Genomic DNA, 21,034 nt, shown 5'->3' with positions numbered 1-21,034 from the left:
GAAAAGAAATACATTATGCCCCAAATTATCACTTTAATACAAAAACTCTTAGCAAAAAAAATATGCATTTCCATTTTCATATGCATTTGCTTTTTGGTATGCACGGGTTTTTTTAAACAAAGTTGGTCTACATACGTTTTTAATTCCTCTCTTTTAAACTAGATTTTACTATGGTACGGTCTTATAAACATCAGTATTTACAAATTTCTCACCCAAATAATACCTCAAAACTTAACTAAATTCCTCTATTATTGGGCTTTTAATTTGCGATTAAACAAAGCTAGGCTGGATATCGAAAAGCATATGTATTTTCACAAACTTTGGAATATTTTCTTGGCATTTATTATGAATGATAGAAGTACTGATTGAAAGGTGTGAATAATTGAGGGTTGTTGATAGAGAGCAATATTTCCAAATTACTTTCCAATGTGCTATAACAATCACCATAAGTAAATCTAGGTGACTATCAGGTAAGGCCATTTCACTTATTTTATTTTCAAAATGAGAAGTTCTTCAGTAATCTAAATGGTGGGGCTGCTACATGGCACCAGCACAAATTCTAATAGCGTCAAGAAGCATAAGAACTAAATACCTGGAGCCCCAATACAAATCAGAGTCATTATGGATGTGTTCAGTAACTGTGGCAGCTAGTTCTTTAATCTCTCTCTCTATCATTTTGCTTTTCTGTCTGGCCATTGTCTGGAATCTTAAGCAGTAACTTTCGTAAGCAACATTTTCCTTTCTCAGAAGAATAATTAGTGTTTTAGTCTATTGTTAACCATCCCTATAGATAAGAATTAAAACTGAAGGGGAATATGCTTCCCTCGACTAAGTGGTATTTTTTTGAACTTTAATTTCATCCTAGCAGAAATTACAGAATACTTGTGATGAGACAGCAGTTTCAACAACTCATAACTTGATTAGCGCTTTCTGAAGCACCAGTACCTCTGGAAGCATAATAATAAAATTGTACAATCCTTGAAATCAGCTTGGGCTGGCTGAATTCCTGGCAAATGGAGATGGTGTCAATCATTATAAAAAAACAATCCTAAATTGTACCCCACCCTCATGTTTACCTCCTTGGTTTTTAGTGGAATGTTCTGTGCATTTGTAGTCAATATAACAGGCCCATGTCATTGGTTCTTCTTTTAATTTTATTTTTAAAAGATAAGTGCCATTTTCTTTTAATAATAATTGAACTCCAATATTACTACATTGTCTGCAACCAAAGAGAATATTGGCCTCCGGGGGATTCTTAGAAATATGAGAGAGAGGGGGAAGGTTCTGGGAGGGGCATTTTTGTTAGTACCAATGTATGGGGGAACGCTACCGACATTTAGTAGGAGGGATACAGGGGTGCTAAATGTTATCCAATTGATAAGAGGGTCTGGCAAACCAAAAACTCTGCTGCCAAAATGCCAACAGAGCTACTGTTGAGAAAGAATGCAGGTTAAGCATTTTTTTTTTATGTGAACATTCATTTTGTAGCCCTATAATGTTCTAACTTGACCAATGACCCAATATTAATAGACAGTCTGTTTTTAATCCATCTTATGGTCATGGTCATTACAAATATTACTAGCTATACTTCGTAGACTCTGTCCTACACAAATGAGTAGAAATGTTAGACTTCACATTCAAATTTTCTTTGATCTTAATATTTTTGGTCACAGAAAGAGTTTTTCAGGGGTAAAGTACACTACCAAATCAATGGAATGGTATAAAAAGTCCATAAATAGATCCCAAATACATACCAGATTTTGGTTCACAAAAAAAGGTCTCATTTAAAAACAGTGGGACAAAGTCATTTGGTAAGTGATGTGAGATAACTGGTACTATCAAAAAAATATATTGTCTCCCTACTTTTGAACACTGTAACAAAATAAACTCCAGATGGTTCAAATGTTTAAAAGTAAAACATAAAACAAATGCACTATAAAGAAGGCATGGGAGAACTTTATTTTTAAAATTAATTATCATGCAGTGGGGAGGCCTTTTTAAGAATGACAAAAAAAAACTTCGTGAGTTATTAATGAGAAAAATCCATAAATTCAAATTCAAAATATTTGCATTAAAATAAACAAATTAAAAAGACAAACAGCACACATTGTGGAAGGGGGGAGTATATTTCCAACTCAGGTCATAAACAGTTAATTTCCATAAAGAATAATTAGCAATGTTTATTAAAATTTAAAAATCCATTTCTCACCCTTCGACATAACATTTCTACATCTATCAATCTAGTCTCATAGAAATGCCTTGATAGGATAGTGCTGTTTATTATAGTAGATGATTGGAAAGCACCAAAATGACCTTTGGGAGTGACTGGTGAAAAAATTTATGATAATTGATAAAATGGAACTCCCTGCTACCATCAAACAGAATAAAGAATCTCTATACGAATAATATAGGGCCACATATACATTATATTTACATTTTGATGTAAAAATCGAGTTTATTTTCAAGTAAAATAGACACATGATATTGAAATTATTATTAATACTATAACTCAAATTACTCAAAAAATGTATACCATGAAAAGTAAGTCTCCCTTCTACCCCATGGTCTAACTATCCAGATATCCTCCTCAGAAATATCCACTGTTAAATGTTACTTATGAGTTGTTCTAGAGATAATCTATGCATATACAGGTATATATGTATATATGGCTAAGAAAATAGTGCTAACTTATTTCTATATGTTGTTATTGGACGTTGTACACAATCTTTTAATAGAGTCATTTTGTGGTCATTTATAGGCAAATGAATTTCCTTACCTTTCAAATGATTTAGTTATTAAAGACTGTCAAAATTAAAGACTTATTTTGAGAAATAAAGGTAGTGACAACTGAGTAATAGCAGAGAAGATTTACACTTGAATATTTTACATTAAAACGAATATCATTCTAGAAAGCAAGATACCAGGCCATAAAACCAGCCTTGCCGTATAAAAGTAAGGACATTCCTTCATGACAAATTGAAACAAATATGTATGAAACCTAATACAAAGTTTTATTAGATCTTATTTGCTTTATATTTCTCTTGTCATGAAATAATACCTGATTTTAAATTGTGTGAGTTACTATAATTCCAACTGACATAAAATTTATTCTTAATATAGCTGAGTAACACACCCAGAAAGACAAACAATATCACATGACAGAGTAAAACTATTCCTTTTATTATTCTGCATCAGCTACACTTGAAGAAATTATATATACTTTATATTTGTCACATCAGGTTTATTAAACCAATCAGGTAGTATGAAAAAAAATAGCCTAATATTTTAAAAAAATCTACATCTGAATTTAAAGGTATTCCTTTTGTCACTATAAAAATACATTTTAAAATAAAACTATAATCCTACTTTGAAAAATTATAAAATGCAGCCACAGAAATATATTTTGTCACGTACAGTAGATATTTAAATAAATATAAAAATAAAATTTTAGTGGATTAAAATAGCTTCTACACACTAATGAGGACCCATTTATTTATTTTTTTGAATCAAAAAGATAAAATAAAACAGATATTTCCAAGTTATTTTGTGCATCTACCATTTAAAATCGAACTCTATAAAATATATTTTTTTCTTACATGTATACAATGCAGACGAAAATACCATAATTTAACCATTGAGAGGCTTTTAAAAAGACAATGTTTGCATTGCTTTAAGTCAGTAACTCTGTGAAATAAAAATAAAAAAAAAATTGATACATTAAAAATTTTTCAAAATAACACAAAGATTTAGTGCCTCCCCCAAAGAATTTATAAGTAGAATTACCGTTAATATTTTAAGTCTGCAAAAATGCATATTTATGTATAAAATGCATGAGCATCATTTACCATGTACAGAAATAATTTTTTTAAAAGTTTACAATTTTCTAAAATTTAGCAATTCAATTCAAAAATTGAGTAGGGACAAAGAGGTTGATTGGAGGAAGTAAGGTTAACACGATAGAAGACAAAGTAAGATAATCAAAAATATATTGGAGGAGTGAAGTTAGATAATTACATAAATAAATATAAGCTAAGCCAGAATATAAATGCTGCTCTAAGAAAAGTACACCTAAAATACTTGTGGATTCGGAGATAAGCTATTACAACTGGTTGAATGGAACAATAAATGTTTCATAGAAGAGATAACATTAAAAAGACTGAAAATGGGTAAGATTTCAGTGTAAGGCAGATGGAGGAAAAAAGAGACATTCCAAGTGGGAGGGAGGATGAACAAGACACAGTCTATGAAAATCTATGTCTTGTTATAGGAGGAAGAACAGTCAGCTTTGGTTTGCTACTTCTAGCTGCATATAGCAATTTCATAGCTAACCTGTCAGGTTACTCAAGAATTTATGAACACTACTGTAAAGCTTCTATAAATAATAAACATTAAAGTTTCTATGAAGTTCTGTATTTATAATTCGAATTCTCACTTAATTTAAAGAATAGCTCAGTATCCAGAGATCAGGACATTGTATTTTAGTATTTTTACTTGTATTATTACTCTAAATTAGAGAAAACATCAGTTGTAACTGATGTTTTAATATTGTAATGAATCAAAAGCACAAATATATTTTATATAACTAAAGCAAAAATAGAAATTCTAAAGTGATTTTAAAAATCAATAGTTCCACTTTCTGACAAGAGGTTTTAACATTATTTACCATAAACATATAGAATTGGCCCTCAGAAGGCATCACTGTGCTTAAGTGTATAAAAGCAGAAGTTAATTCAAAGTTTCTAAAATGAAATTATCTGTCCAGTCCTATTTTGCATTAGAACCTCTTTTGAATTCAGATAATTAATCAAATTATATAGCAGATAAGTAATGTTCTTTTCACTCTTTTCTCACTAAAGAGTAATCCAAAGAGATTACTTTCACTTTAGGAAAACAGCATTACAATTGGTTTATCATTGATGACGATCTGAATTTAATCCCTAGTAGTGAACGATGAACATATCAATAGCTTACCATATTGCTGAGTGATTTAATGGGATAGTAGGCAGATAAACTTTTCTTTCTCAGATTACTATTTAATTCCTTTATTTTTTTTTTAATTAAACCTATGTTAGCATTATTAACTTACTCTTTTATTACTGTATTCTCCCTGGAATGGAAATTCCTATTTTTCTTATCAGCCAACTTCAGATAAAGCCTTCAGCAACATCTTGGTGCAAGAAATGATAACATAGATGCTCCCCAAAAGTGAAATACTAAGAAAATTCTAAACGTCTTCCCAAAGATTGGTGAAAAGTCTGGGGGATGGAGGAATAAAAAAATAGAGACTGAGTTAAAACATGTACTGCAGTAAGCATAAGAACAAAAGAGAAGAGATGAGAAATACTGGGATTCTTAACCAATATTGACATATTAAAACTAAGCAAAATAATATTTCTACTTACATGTGCACACAGGACACATACAGGACATACAGGGAAAGTGTCAGCTAAAGAAAAAATAAACCGCAGCAGTATTCATTTAACAGTACAATAAACAATAAAACTAATTGTCCTCAATATGATTGCATCATGTGTTCACTGGCAAGAAGCAAGGAAGGGAGAGAAGAGAGAGAGGGAGGAAGAAAGAAATTCCTAAGTAAAAACCAAGCAGAACAAGCATAGTCTGGCGCTGTCATGACTGTCAGTCAAGGTAGGGTCTAAATAACCCATTCAAGTTATTGGATATTTACTATCACGCTCGGGGGTGAGATGGGGGTACAGCTAGTACTTATTTTAGTTTGCACCTTAGATGAAGTACTATATAAAGACAATCTGAATTATAATATAGCAGAATAAAAGGTTTCTGTCCACGTGAGTCCCTCTCTGTATGTTCAGAGACAAAAATGCTAAGACCTAAGGCCTATAGAACTCTTATTTCACCCATACAAAGGACTCCCAAGTTTCATCCCTTCAACTTTTGTGGATAAGGCCTAAACAATCAGGACTATGACCTTGTGATTTTCTCTGTAACCCACACCAGACCTCATTCAGAAAATGAACCCGCACAGACCATTGGTTTGATCAAAAGATTTGCATTGTCAGATAGAGAAAGCACATACATACCTCTTAATAATTTTAGGCTTCTTTAGAAAAACTGCTGTTATAGACAGCACTTGGCCCTTCCTCATCTATACCCCCATCTGATCCACTGCTGGTATTTCTACATGTCCCAAAAGCAGTGCTTCCCACCTCCTGTCGTCTAGGCCTCAATAGGTAGAGGGGTTCGGGAAGTAACAGAGATGATGCACATTGTAAATACCAATGAGAAGAACCAAGATTTGAATTAGTAGAGTTACAATATAGTAGCTGCCATGTACTTTACACATTTAAAAGATACAATGTTGAAAAAATATATTTTAGCACATTAATTTTACTTGTTCATGTATATAGTTTCAACATCTTGACTGCCTAATATTAAGAAGTTTTAACTTTGTATAAACCACTTCTCATAGAGGTTATGGGAGACTATAATTCCCATCAAATGATTTCTGTTACACACCTGCAAGCTATTTGTGCTGCATTCCTAATAATCAGTTCATCCTTTGAACTTGTAATAGTTTGTTCACAGTGGAAATCTTATATCAAAAACAAATTACAAATTTCTATAGTTTTTATTAACTACTGAATACTTGAACATGATTTACATTTTTTTCAGAATGTAATATTTAAAATAAAGTCTCCTGTTAAATTAAACAAACACGAACAACATTAAAATAGATCAGAAAGAAGCCATTCGAATTACGTTGACAACAGCAACACGTCTGGTCCAGTTGTTTCCGAGTCCTGACTGTGGTTAGAGCTGATGCCAGTGTCCGAGTCTGTGTCATTTGTATTCACATTAAATACTCTTTGAGTAAAGGGAGGAATCTCCCCACTGCTGTTGGGGTCCTCAGATTCCTTCCCTCTGTTTTCCTTTAGCTGGCATCCATCTTTGTTGCTCATGTGAAGTGAATTGAATTCCTTGGCCAGGAGTTCATATTCTTTTGCTTTCATCTGAAGCAATGAGTCACTGTATTTAATCTCTTTCTGGATGCCACTCAAGTGAGAGTGAATTTTCATACCAGCTTTCATGCTTTTCTCCAAATCACACTTAACACTTTCTAAATTAGAGCTTTCAAGTTCACCGGCAGCTGCCCCTTCTGCATCTTCAATTATCTCAGTGCAAACACTTCTTACCTCTTTTTCGATTTCAGCGGAGAGCTTGTCAATGAGCATTCTGTAATATGTTAGTCGTTCCTCCAGCTGTACAATTCCATCACTTTCACTCAGGTCCTCCAGAATCTGGTTTTCATCATACTGCAAGCCTAGCTTTTGCTCAACGTCAATGAAACTGGGCATTAAATATGCATCCTGGACATAATTTTCTCCGTCATTTTCCACCCGATCGAGGTGGAACTTAGCTTCACACTTTTCAATTTCCAGATCCAGCTCTTTCATTCTCTTGACTTGCTGATGAATAGTATGATCCTGGGAAATAATCAGATGAACTAACGTCTCCATACTATCTCGATCATGGGAAACCGTGTCCTGCTTAATTTTAGCCAGTTTCCGGAAAGTTTTTCTGACAATTCTTTTCTGCTTATCTGGTGGTAATGTCTTCATGTAGTCTGCGGGGCTGAGCTCCCACAGCTTTTCTGTGTTTTGCACTAATTTGGCTTCAGCTGTCCGCCACAAGGGAACTGGAAGAAAAGCATCTGCTTTGACCAAAACAAATTGCATATTGGGCTGCTCATCTCCCCATGCTTTCCAAAGCTTCAGGATTCTAGTCAGTGGAGGAAGGACCCGTTCTGAGCCTCTCCACTTTTCTATGATGCAGTAATCATTGGGCTTCCCCAGAAGAAATCGTTTCTCTCCAAATGTGGTCTCATGTTCCTCAAGCAAAGCCTGGATGACGTCAGCAGAGGTGGTGCGTTTAGTTAACCCACAGACAATCTTCTCTTCTTGGCAAACCCAAACCACAATTTCCTTCTCTTCTGAATCCATGTCTTTAGTTGGAGATCTGAAAGAAAAACAAAGTACATGATGTTTCTGTCATCACCTGTGTAAACTCAGAAAGATGGTTTAATTTTAACATCCTTTCTAGATTTTACCCTTAATAAGAGATGCATTTTGAGGTTGAGACTACTTAAGAATCAGAAGTTTTACTGCAAGAAAAAAATTTTAAAACCATGGAAAATATCTTTATTTCTTTTTATTTCCTGGCGGGCTCCAAAAAGAGTAAATTGTCATCAAAGCAACCGAGGCTATTTTAATTTATCTTCAGAAGTCAACCACAATATGACTATAGTGAGAATTGCTAGAATTAAGACAATAATCAAGTGGAGATGAATAAGAGGAGACAGAATAAGACTGTTTTTGCTGGAGCCTTAGGACTAGAGAAGGACCACGGAAGCATAAGTAGAAATGGTAGGATGATCTTGGAGTCATAGAGTTAAAAACAGTCCATTATTGAAAATAGTGATCCTTTCATTCAACAAAAGTTTATTGTATGCCAACCATGTGCCAGATATGTCTGAAGATGCTAAAGGCACAGCAGTAAACAAAGGAGACAAGGACACAGACATAAATGTATAACTAATATAACATCAGATGGTGGTAAATGCTAGAAAGGAAATTAAACCAGATGAAGAAATAGAGAATAACTTGGAAGAAGGAGAGGTCTACTTAGAGTGCTAAGGAGAGACTTTTCTAAGAAGGTGACATTTGAAAAAGGACAAAAATATGAGAAAGAGGCACTCAACGACCTTAGGGAAGAATTCTAGGAAGAGTGAACAGAGTTATGAAGTATGTTCAAGTGACAGAAAGAATGTGACTGTAGTTGCAGGCTGAGGACAGTGGAGTTGTGGGTTTGTGCTGGTGGGACGGAGAGGTTAAATGACAGGCCATCAATGAGGTGATGAGGTCTAGGAGAAAGGCGAAGCCCTGCAGGCCATAATAAGGCATTTGGATTTTGTTCCAGTTTTAATGGGAAGCCATGGGAAAGCTTTAAGCAGAGGAGGAATATGATCTAATTGATGCTTTAAGTATATCTGGCTTTTGTTTATGGAATAGATTGTAAAAAAGGCAAGAGTGAGGGCAGGAAGCCTTTTGGGGAAGCCTATTACAGAGGACTAGGAAAGAGATGAGGACCGCCTGAACTGGAGTTTTTTTTATTTTTTTTTATTTTTTTGTTTATTGCAATAACATTGGTTTATAACATTGTATAAATTTCAGGTGTACATCATTATACTTCTATTTCTGCATAGATTACATCATGTTCACCACCCAAATACTAATTACAACCCATCACCACACACATGTGCTGAATTATCCCTTTCGCCCTCCTCCCTCCCCCCTTCCCCTCTGGTAACCACCATTCCAATCTCTGTCTCTATGTGTTTGTTTATTGTTGTTATTATCTACTACTTAATGAAGGAAATCATACGGTGTTTGACCTTCTCCCTCTTAGCAGCAGAGATATTAGGAAGTGGTCCGAGTTGGTACATTTATATCAAGTAAGGACTTGATAGTAATTTCCTTTGTAGTACAGATGGACAGAAAAAAAAAAACCAACAATTTTTCTGGAGAAAAAAAGACATAGGTGGTAAAAGAAAAAAGGAAATTCTATGATTTCTAGGCCACACCTATTGGAGAATTTTTATGATCATATTTCCCATATGACTATAAATCAAATTGACTGTGTCATAATATCTCTTTAAAAGAATGCGAATAAACAAATGAAATGAAATGAATAATAATCCAATATGATTTATAGAGACATAAGATTTTTGAGTAGTAATTGGCTTGTTGTGAAAGTTAAGTTAAAGTCATTTATCACTTTATTTACGTAACACCCTCAAAGCATATGACTACATGAGGAACACACCGCAGAAATTTTCCCTGGCTTCTATGATCTTTTACCACTTAGAATTTATAGTGTTTATGTTTTAGTAGCAATAGCAATAAATATAATATTTATTATACTTACTATATTATTATTGATTCTCCTGAGATCATAAAGCGACTACTAACGGTGAAAGAATAAATCAGTGACACCAAATAACATAAAAGATTAGACCTAGTTCCTAACAGAGTGCCAAATAAAATGTAAATATTCAACTGTACTAAGTAAAATTTTATAAATGACTATTCAAAAAGTCATACTGAGTTGTGATTGTTTTCTTATAAAATATTTTACATTTAATGACTCAGTATTGAATAATGTGATATTTTGAAGTAAACGCGATATTTGATAATACTTACAACTCATAATTCAATAATTCTATGCAGCAAAAAAGTAGGTTAGAATTTAGAATGACAAAATTATTTTCATATTCTGATTAGTAGAGAAATAATACACAAATACATTCTAAACAAAAACGAATAAGTTCTCAAAGTAACTTATACCAACTACTGTCTGTGTTGTGGCTACACTGCACAAATTACCTCCAAATTAATCTTTATCTTGATATGTTTTTATCATGTATAAAAAAATACTCAAAATTAATACAAACATTTTTTTACACTGCACAGTTAGGAGTTTACTTATTAACTTGGATAATTTGAAAATAAGTAAACTATACTCTGTGCACTAAGTGCCTGCTAAATTGCAACTAATTTCAATATGAATTTTTTATAAATAATGTAAAAATAAAAAATTGAGTAATTATCTTAATTATCAACCTTATAAGATAATACCAATAGCTATTATGTTAAAACTAAGAACATATTTATTTTATACCATTGTTTAGTGTTTAGGGTTAAACTCTAAAAAAATCCTATTGAGGGGCCGGCCCCGTGGCTTAGTGGTTAAGTGCGCGCGCTCCGCCACTGGTGGCCCGGGTTAGGACCCCGGGCGCGCACCAATGCACCACTTGTCTGGCCATGCTGAGGCTGCGTCCCACATACAGCAACTAGCAGGATGTGCAACTATGACATACAACTATCTACTGGGGCTTTGGGGGAAAAAAGGAGGAGGATTGGCAATAGACGTTAGCTCAGAGCCAGTCTTCCTCAGCAAAAAGAGGAGGATTAGCATGGATGTTACCTCAGGGCTATCTTCCTCACAAAAAATAAAATAAAATAAAATAAAATAAAATTAAATTAAAATAAAATAAAATAAAATAAAATAAAATAAAATAAAATAAAATAAAATAAAATATCCTATTGAAAAATAAGTAGCATTAAAGATTATAACCATCAATCACAAAACATTAATACATCCCAGACATTGTTCTAAGCTCTTGCATATATTCTCATTTAATTCTCACAATTCTGTAATGGAGGTAATAATATTATCACCAACTTACAGATAAAGAAACTGAGGCTCGGGGGATTTTAGTAACTTGTCTAAGGTCACACAGTTAGTGGTGCAGTGAGGATTCAACCCAAGCAAGAAAGCTGCTTCCAGAGTGCAGTTCTAACCATTATACTATAAAAACTAAAGTCTAAAAAAAAAGTCTACAAGTTTGATGATTTAGACATGTGGATTAAATTGGGAAAAAAAATCATAAAATAAACTACTTTTTCAAGAGGAACTTTATCATATAAATTAGCCTTTGATAGCAATGGAACCATAGTGTCCCATTAGAGCACTCAACAGGTCAAGGAAGGACTTCTCCCAATGGCCAGCCCTGGAGAAAAGAGTGTGGAAATGTGTTACCTTCTGTGCCTTTTTCTTATTAATCTTGTTCCTGCTCTGATGCAGTAATAAAAGATTTCTGACTGGCCTAGGTGCTTCCCTTAGCTGACAAAACCCTCATACATACGAAAGCCCTTATTGTTGTCTCCTTAGAGTAGTCCCTATTACCTGTTCCACTTTCTGGTTGGGAAACATCAGTTCTGGGTCTGTAGCTAAGGATGGCACGTGACCTGTAAACTCTTCAGCTCTACACTACAGCTGTGAGGAAGACTGGGAAGCAGAGAGCAAGGAATCCTTTGGTATAGTAGAATAATAATACTGATGTACACAACAATTCCCCAATACTTCCATGATCCCTACTCCGATTGGGATTCTTGTTTTGGAAGAATCCAGTTCTTATATATTATGGCTTCCCCTAGAGATCTCCTAGTTTTCAGCTCATGTGGATAATGTAACACTAATGGTTGTTATGCAAGAAAGAGATTATTATTTCCACATCACATATGAGAAAATTAGTGCCTTTATTAATAACCTCCCGGTCTGACTGGTCCAAAGCTTTTTTTTAAGTCTGCCCTAAACATCCTTGTATTTTCTTGGGTCAGTTATTCCTAAATATTTGGAGAATTTCTACAACCATCATTTAAACCAGATAATTTTCAAAAATTCTGCAGCTTGACTAAACATGTTTAAAAGTAATGACCATTCATTACTGAACTTAGCCAATAAATCTTCCATACCTAGTATAAGATTCATCATGTTTAAATTCTACTTTGTAGCAACCTTAGGATTTTGAAAATTGTATTTATTTTATAGTATGGTTCCAGTTGAGTTTCTATTCATTCATTTGACAAATATCTGCTGAGCACCTTCTCTGTGGCTGACGCTGTCATGGAAATGTGGATGATAAAAAGTCATACACAATTTATAAGACAGTATCCCTGGCTTATTGTGGGAAACAGTGCTCGAGTTGGGAATAGAACACTTTAGTGTCAGTTCTAGTGCGAAGTTTCTTACTACATGGTGGTTCCCAAATGACAGACTGATGACCCCCAGCATTAGTTCATTTAAGAAAAAAATAAAAAGAACATTCAAGTAAAAAATGTAGAAAGGATGCAAAATAAATATTCATCAAAATTAAACCAACTTAGGAATCTTAAATAATCACTACTTTTTAGAAATAATTGTTTTCATTTGGTTAGAGACCCATGTAAACCTAGTCATTTGATATAAATAAAGTATTTAACACTAGAACTGAGACTAAATAAAATGCTCCCTTCTCAACATTTGGAAGTACTATCTAGAATAAGTAATGACTTCTACAAATACATATTCAACAAAAGGTTAAAAATACAAACATAGACTAGATAAATTGGTTTGATGTATAATATAATCTAACAAATTTCTTACCTAATGTAACAAACTTCTTACCTAATGATTCAAATGTAGTAGTTGAGACACATAACCTCTAATACTAATGCAACAAAATAAAAATGAATACATCCACTGCATGACTAAGAGTGTCATTTGTAGTGTTTTGCTTTGCTTTTGTGTAGGTTTATTGCGGGGAAGGGATAAAAATTTTACTGGATCTTAAACTTCCCAGAGAACACACTATAAGCGTATAAAAACTGAAAAATCATAGAGTTTTAATTTATAAAATCTCACATCTCAATAATTTATTTCTATTTTCTATTTTTATCCCAATATTTTAGTTCCATTTATAAACAACCTCATTGTCAATCTGATTAACGTTATTATTTCTTTCTTTCCTTTTTTTTGTTGAGGAAGATTAGCTGTGAGCTAACATCTGTGCCAATCATCCTCTATTTTTTTTGTATGTGGGACACCACCACAGGGTGGCTGGTGAGTGGAGTAGGTCCGCCCCCGGGATCCGAACACGCCGAAGCAGAGCACAAGAACTTGAACCACTCGGCCACTGGGCTGGGCCCTCTTTTTCTTTTCAGCACACCATACATTGCCCTTGCTCACTCAATGTCACTTAATAGCACAAATTAAAAATTTTTCCTGTATATTGGAAATATGTTTGTTGATATTTACTATTTTCAATCCAACAAAGTTACTTTTATTTTAGATGTTTCTTGGCTTGCAGCATCCTTGATTTTAAGAACTCGTGTACATTGTAGTTACTAATATCATACTCATTTTACAGATGAGGGAACTGAGGCAAAGAGAGGGTAAGTAAATTGCCTAAAGTCACAAAGCTAGAACATAGAAGTGTCCCTTCAAACTCTGGCTTTAGGTGTTAACCTACAACTAATCCCTGAAAATAAATTACAATAGCCATTATGAATGCCCACTCACAAATATTTGCCAATTTATCAAATGATTACATTTCAAAGTTATTTTTAAATTAATTGCTCAAAACTCAATGCATTTTTCCCTATGAAATTACTATTCCATCTAGTATAATCAAATCAAATGCCAGGTTTGAATGCTTTTAAGTGAAGTATAAATTTGCCTCCCTTCAACCCTACCATTCTTTCATTTCAACATCCAGAATAAAGGTAAGTACTGAGAGAGTCCCATGTATCTGAGTCTGTAATATTAATGGAGTAGAGAAGAAGAGATTGACGGCAGATGATCAGGTCAGCGTGGAAGGAGCTTGCAGGAGTGGTTCTATCTAGATACTCTGCGAGGGAGTAACCAACAGGTGGACATCTAGATGGCGGCTATCTAGGAATACCACAGCTGTTTGCAAGTATAGATTATTTATAATTCAACTAGCTATAAAATGGGAATTGCTTGGATTATAGGATTCAAAATTTATAACTTCTTTGTTATATTATAGAGTAAAAGCATTTATTCAAAAATTTTACATTTATAAGAATAAACTAACTACCATACTGACATTTTATTCATACTAGTTTAAATTTTGAATTTTAGGTTAATTTGAAAAATGTTTACTCATACAATTTGCAAGCAGATATGAAATTTTATAAGCCAGAATCTGGTCAGCTCAGGGCTTCAAGGTACGGCACTTAGCATTCCTAATATCTTATTATCCATTAAATTTCTTGAATAAATGATATGGTCAGGAAGATTTGAATCAGTTATCTATATTGTTCACCACATGTAGTAAGGTTATTTACTTTAAGGTGTCCACTTTAAGGGGGCAAAAACAATAAGTAAATAAAAACTTTTAAAAATACCTTACATGATGTCAATTAAGAGTGTCTCAGATTTTGATTCTGATTAAAACACAAAAAAACAATAAAGCTTAAGGGATTTTACAATGAAATATGTGTAGAAACGTTGAATAAGACTATGGCTGTGTTTTGACTTGATTTGAACTTGTTTGTCTATTTCAAGAATGGCTTATAAGAAAAGAGAAAATTCTCTGAATATCTAAACTATGACTCCCATCAATACATAACAGTTTCACACAATCAGCTTTTACTATGTTTTACTCATTGGAAACTAAATTAAAAGCAATTTGAAACATTATTCAACAGATGTTACTATACATAATAAATATATATTACACTACATCTATAATTATGTAGTATATATTTATGACACTTCTCATGCACATACTTTTTAAAATTATATATGTATTTTTAATACTTTATTAAATTTGATAATATTGAATATATCCTAAGGTTCTCGAGGAAATATTCTGTTTTTTTGCTTTATTCTGTTTAATTCTGTTTAATTTACTTTAAAATAGTTTATAATCTTTTTGAAAATTATTTATATATACAGAAGAAAATAAAAAATATTCCTAATGCTACAGTAACCATGCTTATCTAATCCTTTAAATTCTTTTTTCCCTCTAAGTCATGAACAAGATTCACTTGTGAAGTTTTGCAAAAAAGTATAGTGGGAACAAATGGAGTTGAAATTTTAAATTTATGATTTCATCTTAACTATCACTAACAGTCATTTTGAAGTATGATAAATCGCTTTTTTCCTAATCCCTTGTGCCTTTCACTATAATACTGCAACGTACATATCTGACTCACATTTTTCACAAGGTTGCTACAAATATCAAATAAAGTAAGAAGTAACAGCACCTTGAAAATTGTGAAAAATGTACTGGGTAAATAGAGGTTATTAACACTAAAAATAAAATTACTGTTATTATTTAATGCAGAGAAGGGTGTAGTGTTTTTAGCATTCTCATTTTCTTATTCAGTAACTTTGTTGAACTTTCTACAGTAGTTAACAATAGTATTTTACAAATATTTTCCAATGTATTCCACAATATTTTTTCACCTGTTTCAACTAGTCAACTTTTTGCATGTACACTTGCAATATAACATAACTGTTTAGCTAATAAGAGACATTTTAAAAAATCATTAATATAATCTTTGGATCACAGATGAGCCAAGAATGCTTTTAATCTTCCTCTGATTTTGATTAAGATTGTGCTAATGAGGTGCATTACACCAAAAAGATATAAACATGATTATCCTTCTACAACCATTTCATTTTTCAAATGAAAAATGATTTCAAACATTTTTCAAAGTTTTTGCCTTTTTGGAATACCCTCATCAGAAAATTAAGAACATTTATATGCTAAATGAAACTCTTCAACAACAGGGTTTAGTCTCACAGGTACTCTTCCATATTCACCCCGAAATAATAGTGAAAATTAAATGAGACTTTTGCATTCACTCTATTGTCAATCAGAAGCTTAAAAGTATTTCCCCATTAATAATTTTAATAGCACAAAAACAATTGAGAATTAAGATGAGTTGGCTTGCAATTACAAATGCAACATTCATACAAGCGAATGTTTCTTCAACAAACTTCCACTGAGTAACAATTATGCACAAAGCATTAGGGAAGAAATTAACTATTTTCTGGAAGTTTTAAGATAAAGTATTGACTATGATACTGCAATGCAAAATTGAAGATCCTATAAAATATATATTTACAGGAAAAGGATTCAGTGTGAAAGCAGAGAAAAATTAAGATGAATAAAATTTGGCTATCTTTATTCAGCAGGAAAAAGGCATTGAAGTTGGGGCACAGAAGAACAAATCAAAGAGTAATATATTTTAGTATACAGTAGACATTAAAGTTCAATTGAAATTTGATACATAAAACTTATCAGGACACATATTTCATATTGTGCCCCCCCTTCAAAGCAATAAGAATCATTAAAATGATAAATTATTAATTAAGAATAATTATAGTAGTTCTATTCTTAATTTTTTGAGGGCTCTCCATACTGTTTTCCACAGTGGCTGCACCAGTTTACATTCCCACCAGCAGTGTATGAGGGTTACCTTTTCTCCACATTCTCTCCAACATTTGTTGTTTCTTGCCTTTTTAATAATAGCCATTCTGATGGGCATGAGATATCTCACTGTAGTTTTGATTTGCATTTCCCTAATAATTAGTGATGTTGAACATATTTTCATGTGCCTGTTGCCCATGTGTATATCTTCTTTGGAAAAATGTCTGTTCAGATCTTTTGCCCGTTTTTTAATTGGGTTTTGTTGTTGTTGTTGTTGAGTTACATGAGTTCTTCATATATTTTGGATATTAACCCCTTATTGGATATACAATTTGCAATTGTTAGGTTGTTTCCAATTGTTAGGTTGTTTTTTTGTTTTGTTGGTGGTTTTCCTTGCTGTGCAAAAAATTTTCTAGTTTGATGTAGTCCCAGTTGCTTATTTCTTCTTTTATTTCCCTTGCCTGCGGAGACATATTTCAGAAAGATACTGCTAAGGCCAATGTTGAAGAGTGTACTATCTATGTTTTCTTCTAGGAGTTTTATGGTTTCAGGGCTTACATTCATGGTCTAAGGGCTTACACGTATGGTGTAAGATAACGGTCCACTTTCATTTTTTTCTGCATGTGGCTGCAAATGAAAACACTCATTTGAAAAGGGATACATGCACCCCTATGTTTATGGCAGCATTATTCACAATAGCTAAGACTTGGAAACAACCTAAGTGCCCATCAATTGATGAATGGATAAAGAACACACAGTATATTTATATATACACAACGGAAAACTACTCAGCCATAAAAAGATGAAATCTTGCCATCTGCGACAACATGGATGGACCTTGAGGGTATTATGCTAAGTGAAGTAAGTCAGATGAAGAAAGCCAAATACCTCATGTTTTTATTCATGCGGAAGATAAAACAACAACAAATCAAACATATAGACACAGAGAACAGATTGGTGGTTACCAGAGGGGAAAGAAGAAGGGGAGAGGACAAAAAGGTAAGAGGGTACATGTGTATGGTAATGGGTGGCTATTAGACTTTGGGTGGTGAACACAATGTATTCTCACAGAAATCGAAATATAATGATGTACACCCAAAATTTATATAATGTTATAAACCAATGTGACCTCAATAAAAAAAATAAATAAATCTAAAAATAAAAACACAAAACTATCAAAGAAAAAGTACATATGGTTGACATCGCTATATCATAACTATTTCAGGGACTAGATCTCTTAAATACCAAGAAGAAAGACACTCTATTAAATACACATATACACACATATGTCTCCATCAAATAATGTGTCATTAATTCTGATAGTATATACTTAGGAAACTTAGCACAAGACTTCATGTAATACAGAAACAATATATAGTGCACAAAAGTTCTAGACATTATGCTAAGAAAATACTGACGAATATGCTTACACATGCATTATAGGGAATTTTTCTCAGCGTTAAAAAATGCAAAATAGTTGAAAGAATCCAAATGCTCAATAATTCTGAACTAGTTAAGTAAATAATGGCAAATTCATATGATGAAATACTATGAAACTATTAAAACAGCATTGTAGGAGGATACTGAATGCTATGGTAATAACCATGGTATATTGCCAAATGAAAACTTACTGACCTAGAAAGTGCGCCATGATATTTTTAGAAAAGACATATTTTGGAAAAATGTATGGAAAGAAAGAACGTGGAGGGACACAAATCATAAAAGATGTTTGCTCTAAGTGATGCAATTACATAATTTTGATTTTCCTACTTGTGTTTTTCTGTTTTCCATCTTTTTATGACTAATACAGAAATTTGAACAACGTATGTTATATTTGAAAGGATTTGGGAAATGTACTAATGGCAAGAGCCTGAGTAGCTCTGAGGTAGAGGTAATCATTAAGATATTTCTCAGGGTGGGCAATAGTACCCTTCCCTCCATCTGCCATGGGCCCATCATGTGGGGTTTCTCTTAGCATCAGAATTCTTGTCTGAATCAATCATTGGTCTAATGCAATAGTGAAATATTCTGTTCTGTTTACTTACTAGAATATAAGCATACAATAATAAAAGGTAAAAAAATAATAAAAGGTAAAAAAAAAAGAATAATTGCATTATAAGATATGCTTCTAAAACCCAGTATATGAACACTAGACTGCAATCTATAGATATCTATGGAAAACATTTGGACCTCGTAATGCATTTTTCCATAGAACCTATGTTACAATTATCTCCTAAGCCAGCCTGGAAAGTACGATACTGACACAACCTAGCTGCCGTGTATAGACAGGAGTGATTCGAAGTGAAATGCTTTTATAACTTGACTCTCTGCAGAATCACACTCCTTGTGATTTCACAATCCTTGGAAATCAAGAGTTAGAACATTTTCAGTTCCAAGCTATTGGTGGCACCTGTGCCTAGAGATTGTAATGGAAGGATCCACCAAATTGGAGGGTAAGGAACTGTGAAGATTCAGGGGCATATCTGAGTTCTGGCCCACTGCCCAAAGACTGTGCTCTGGTTCCTTTCTGTTACCATTATTTATTCTTTAAACTGAAGATTCTCTCCCTCTAAACCAGCGGGTCTCTACCAGGGGTGACTCTGCCCCACTCAAGAGACATTTGACAATGTATGGAGACATTTTTGATTTTCATATTAGGGTCCAAGGGTGCTACTAACATCTAGTGGGTAGAGGCCAGGAAGAGAAACATCCTACAATATGCAGAACAGTCCTCTCATAGCAAAGAATGATCTAGCCTAAAATGTCAATAGTGGTGCTGTTGAGGAATCCTGTTCCAGATTTACAAGAAAATATACTTTCATCACCACTTCACCTTGACCCTTTTTTCTTACATCTTCTGGAGAATCTAATAGTAAATTATATGAAAGCAAAAATAACAAACAAGGGAGATGTTTCCAATCTCAAGTAGTCTAAAATAAGTGATGAAAGTTGGTATTCTATTTAATGGAATGCCAATGGAATTTTTTTTTTTTGGCTCCTTTTCATCCCGTAGCCAATCTTTATGCTTGTTATTATTAATCCTGCCCAACTGTTAATACCAGAGCTGGTCCTAAGGAATATTAATATTTGCATTTAGATGCTATAGAAATATAAACCTTCAGAATAGCGTTAATTTTAGTTTAGGAACTTACATTTACAGACTAGTAAACCTCCGTTTATTAAGAAATAGTATTTATTAAACACTTGGCTGCCAAATATGGGGAGTGGACTGTGTGGTGAAAAGATGTGTGGATGAAATGGCATAATGGGAATGGACCAGGGGTGTGGTGGGGGCTGGAGTCAGCAGAAGGGGTTTTCATTGTGTTTCTCTCTTACTCCTTCTGTGCAGTCTATTCTGCCCTAGACAGAGGGTACAAAGATGAGGGTTAGGAAAAGAGGTTCCTAGGCGCCCAGAGTTTGGCAGAAGAGGAAGCCAAGATAATATCTGCAACTTTTATAAGATGAGAGGGAAATTCCCAGAGACAACTGCAGGAAATGAGAGAGAAAAGAATGTGCTATCACCTAGTTAAGGCTGGGGGTATTGTAGGCATGTAACATACACCTAGATAAGTCAGAGACAGACTTCAAAAATACCTTAGCAGGGCCAGCCCGGTGGCATGGTGGTTAAGTTCGCATGCTCGGCTTCGGCAGCCCAGGTGGAGGGTTCGGATCCTGGGTGCGGACCAACGCACCACTCATCAAGCCATGCTGTGGCGGCGTCCCATATAAAGCAGAGGAAGATGGACATGGATATTAGCCCAGGGCCAATGTTCCTCGGCAAAAAGAGGAGGATTGGCAACAGATGTTAGCTCAGAGCTAATCTTCCTCACAAAAAAATAAATAAAAAATAAATAAAAATAAAAATATCTTAGCAGTAAAACTATACTGAATATAACATTATCTTGCTTTGGTTATTCAAAAGACACTCGGGAATCTAATACTCTCCTGAAGTCACCCTTATTCAAATGAATTGGCATACGACACTACACAAAAAAATATGGTTATTTGTGTTTTCTGATTACTGAATACAAAGCAAGGGTTACTAATTTTCTACACTTTATCAGCCTTTTGACTAAGCTAAGATATCGTCATAGTATGTTTTTTTCCATGCAGTTTAAAGTAAATAAACGCTTTTCACTCAAACTTCTCATTTCATAGGGAGATGAGAATTATCTCCGATATTTTCTTAACACATAATACAATTAATTC

At 33.6% G+C, this 21,034-nt stretch overlaps 1 protein-coding gene across 1 annotated transcript in view; it reads right to left on the bottom strand.

Moving 5' to 3' along the window:
• Positions 1-1,940: 1,940 nt before the first annotated feature.
• The window catches only part of RASSF9 (Ras association domain family member 9), a 38,860-nt gene continuing 19,766 nt past the window's right edge, over positions 1,941-21,034 (bottom strand). The window contains exon 2 of the mRNA XM_004417922.3: positions 1,941-7,998. Coding sequence (XP_004417979.1) covers positions 6,738-7,998 — 1,261 coding nt within the window. The 3' untranslated portion in view covers positions 1,941-6,737. The remainder of the gene's footprint in view (positions 7,999-21,034) is intronic.

The sequence above is a fragment of the Ceratotherium simum genome, chromosome 25 (genome assembly GCF_057802395.1).
Source record: "Ceratotherium simum simum isolate JZ-2026a chromosome 25, ASM5780239v1, whole genome shotgun sequence".
Taxonomy (NCBI): domain Eukaryota; kingdom Metazoa; phylum Chordata; class Mammalia; order Perissodactyla; family Rhinocerotidae; genus Ceratotherium; species Ceratotherium simum.
The sequence above is the reverse complement of the archived record's forward strand: the minus strand, read 5'-3'. Positions and strand labels throughout refer to the sequence as shown.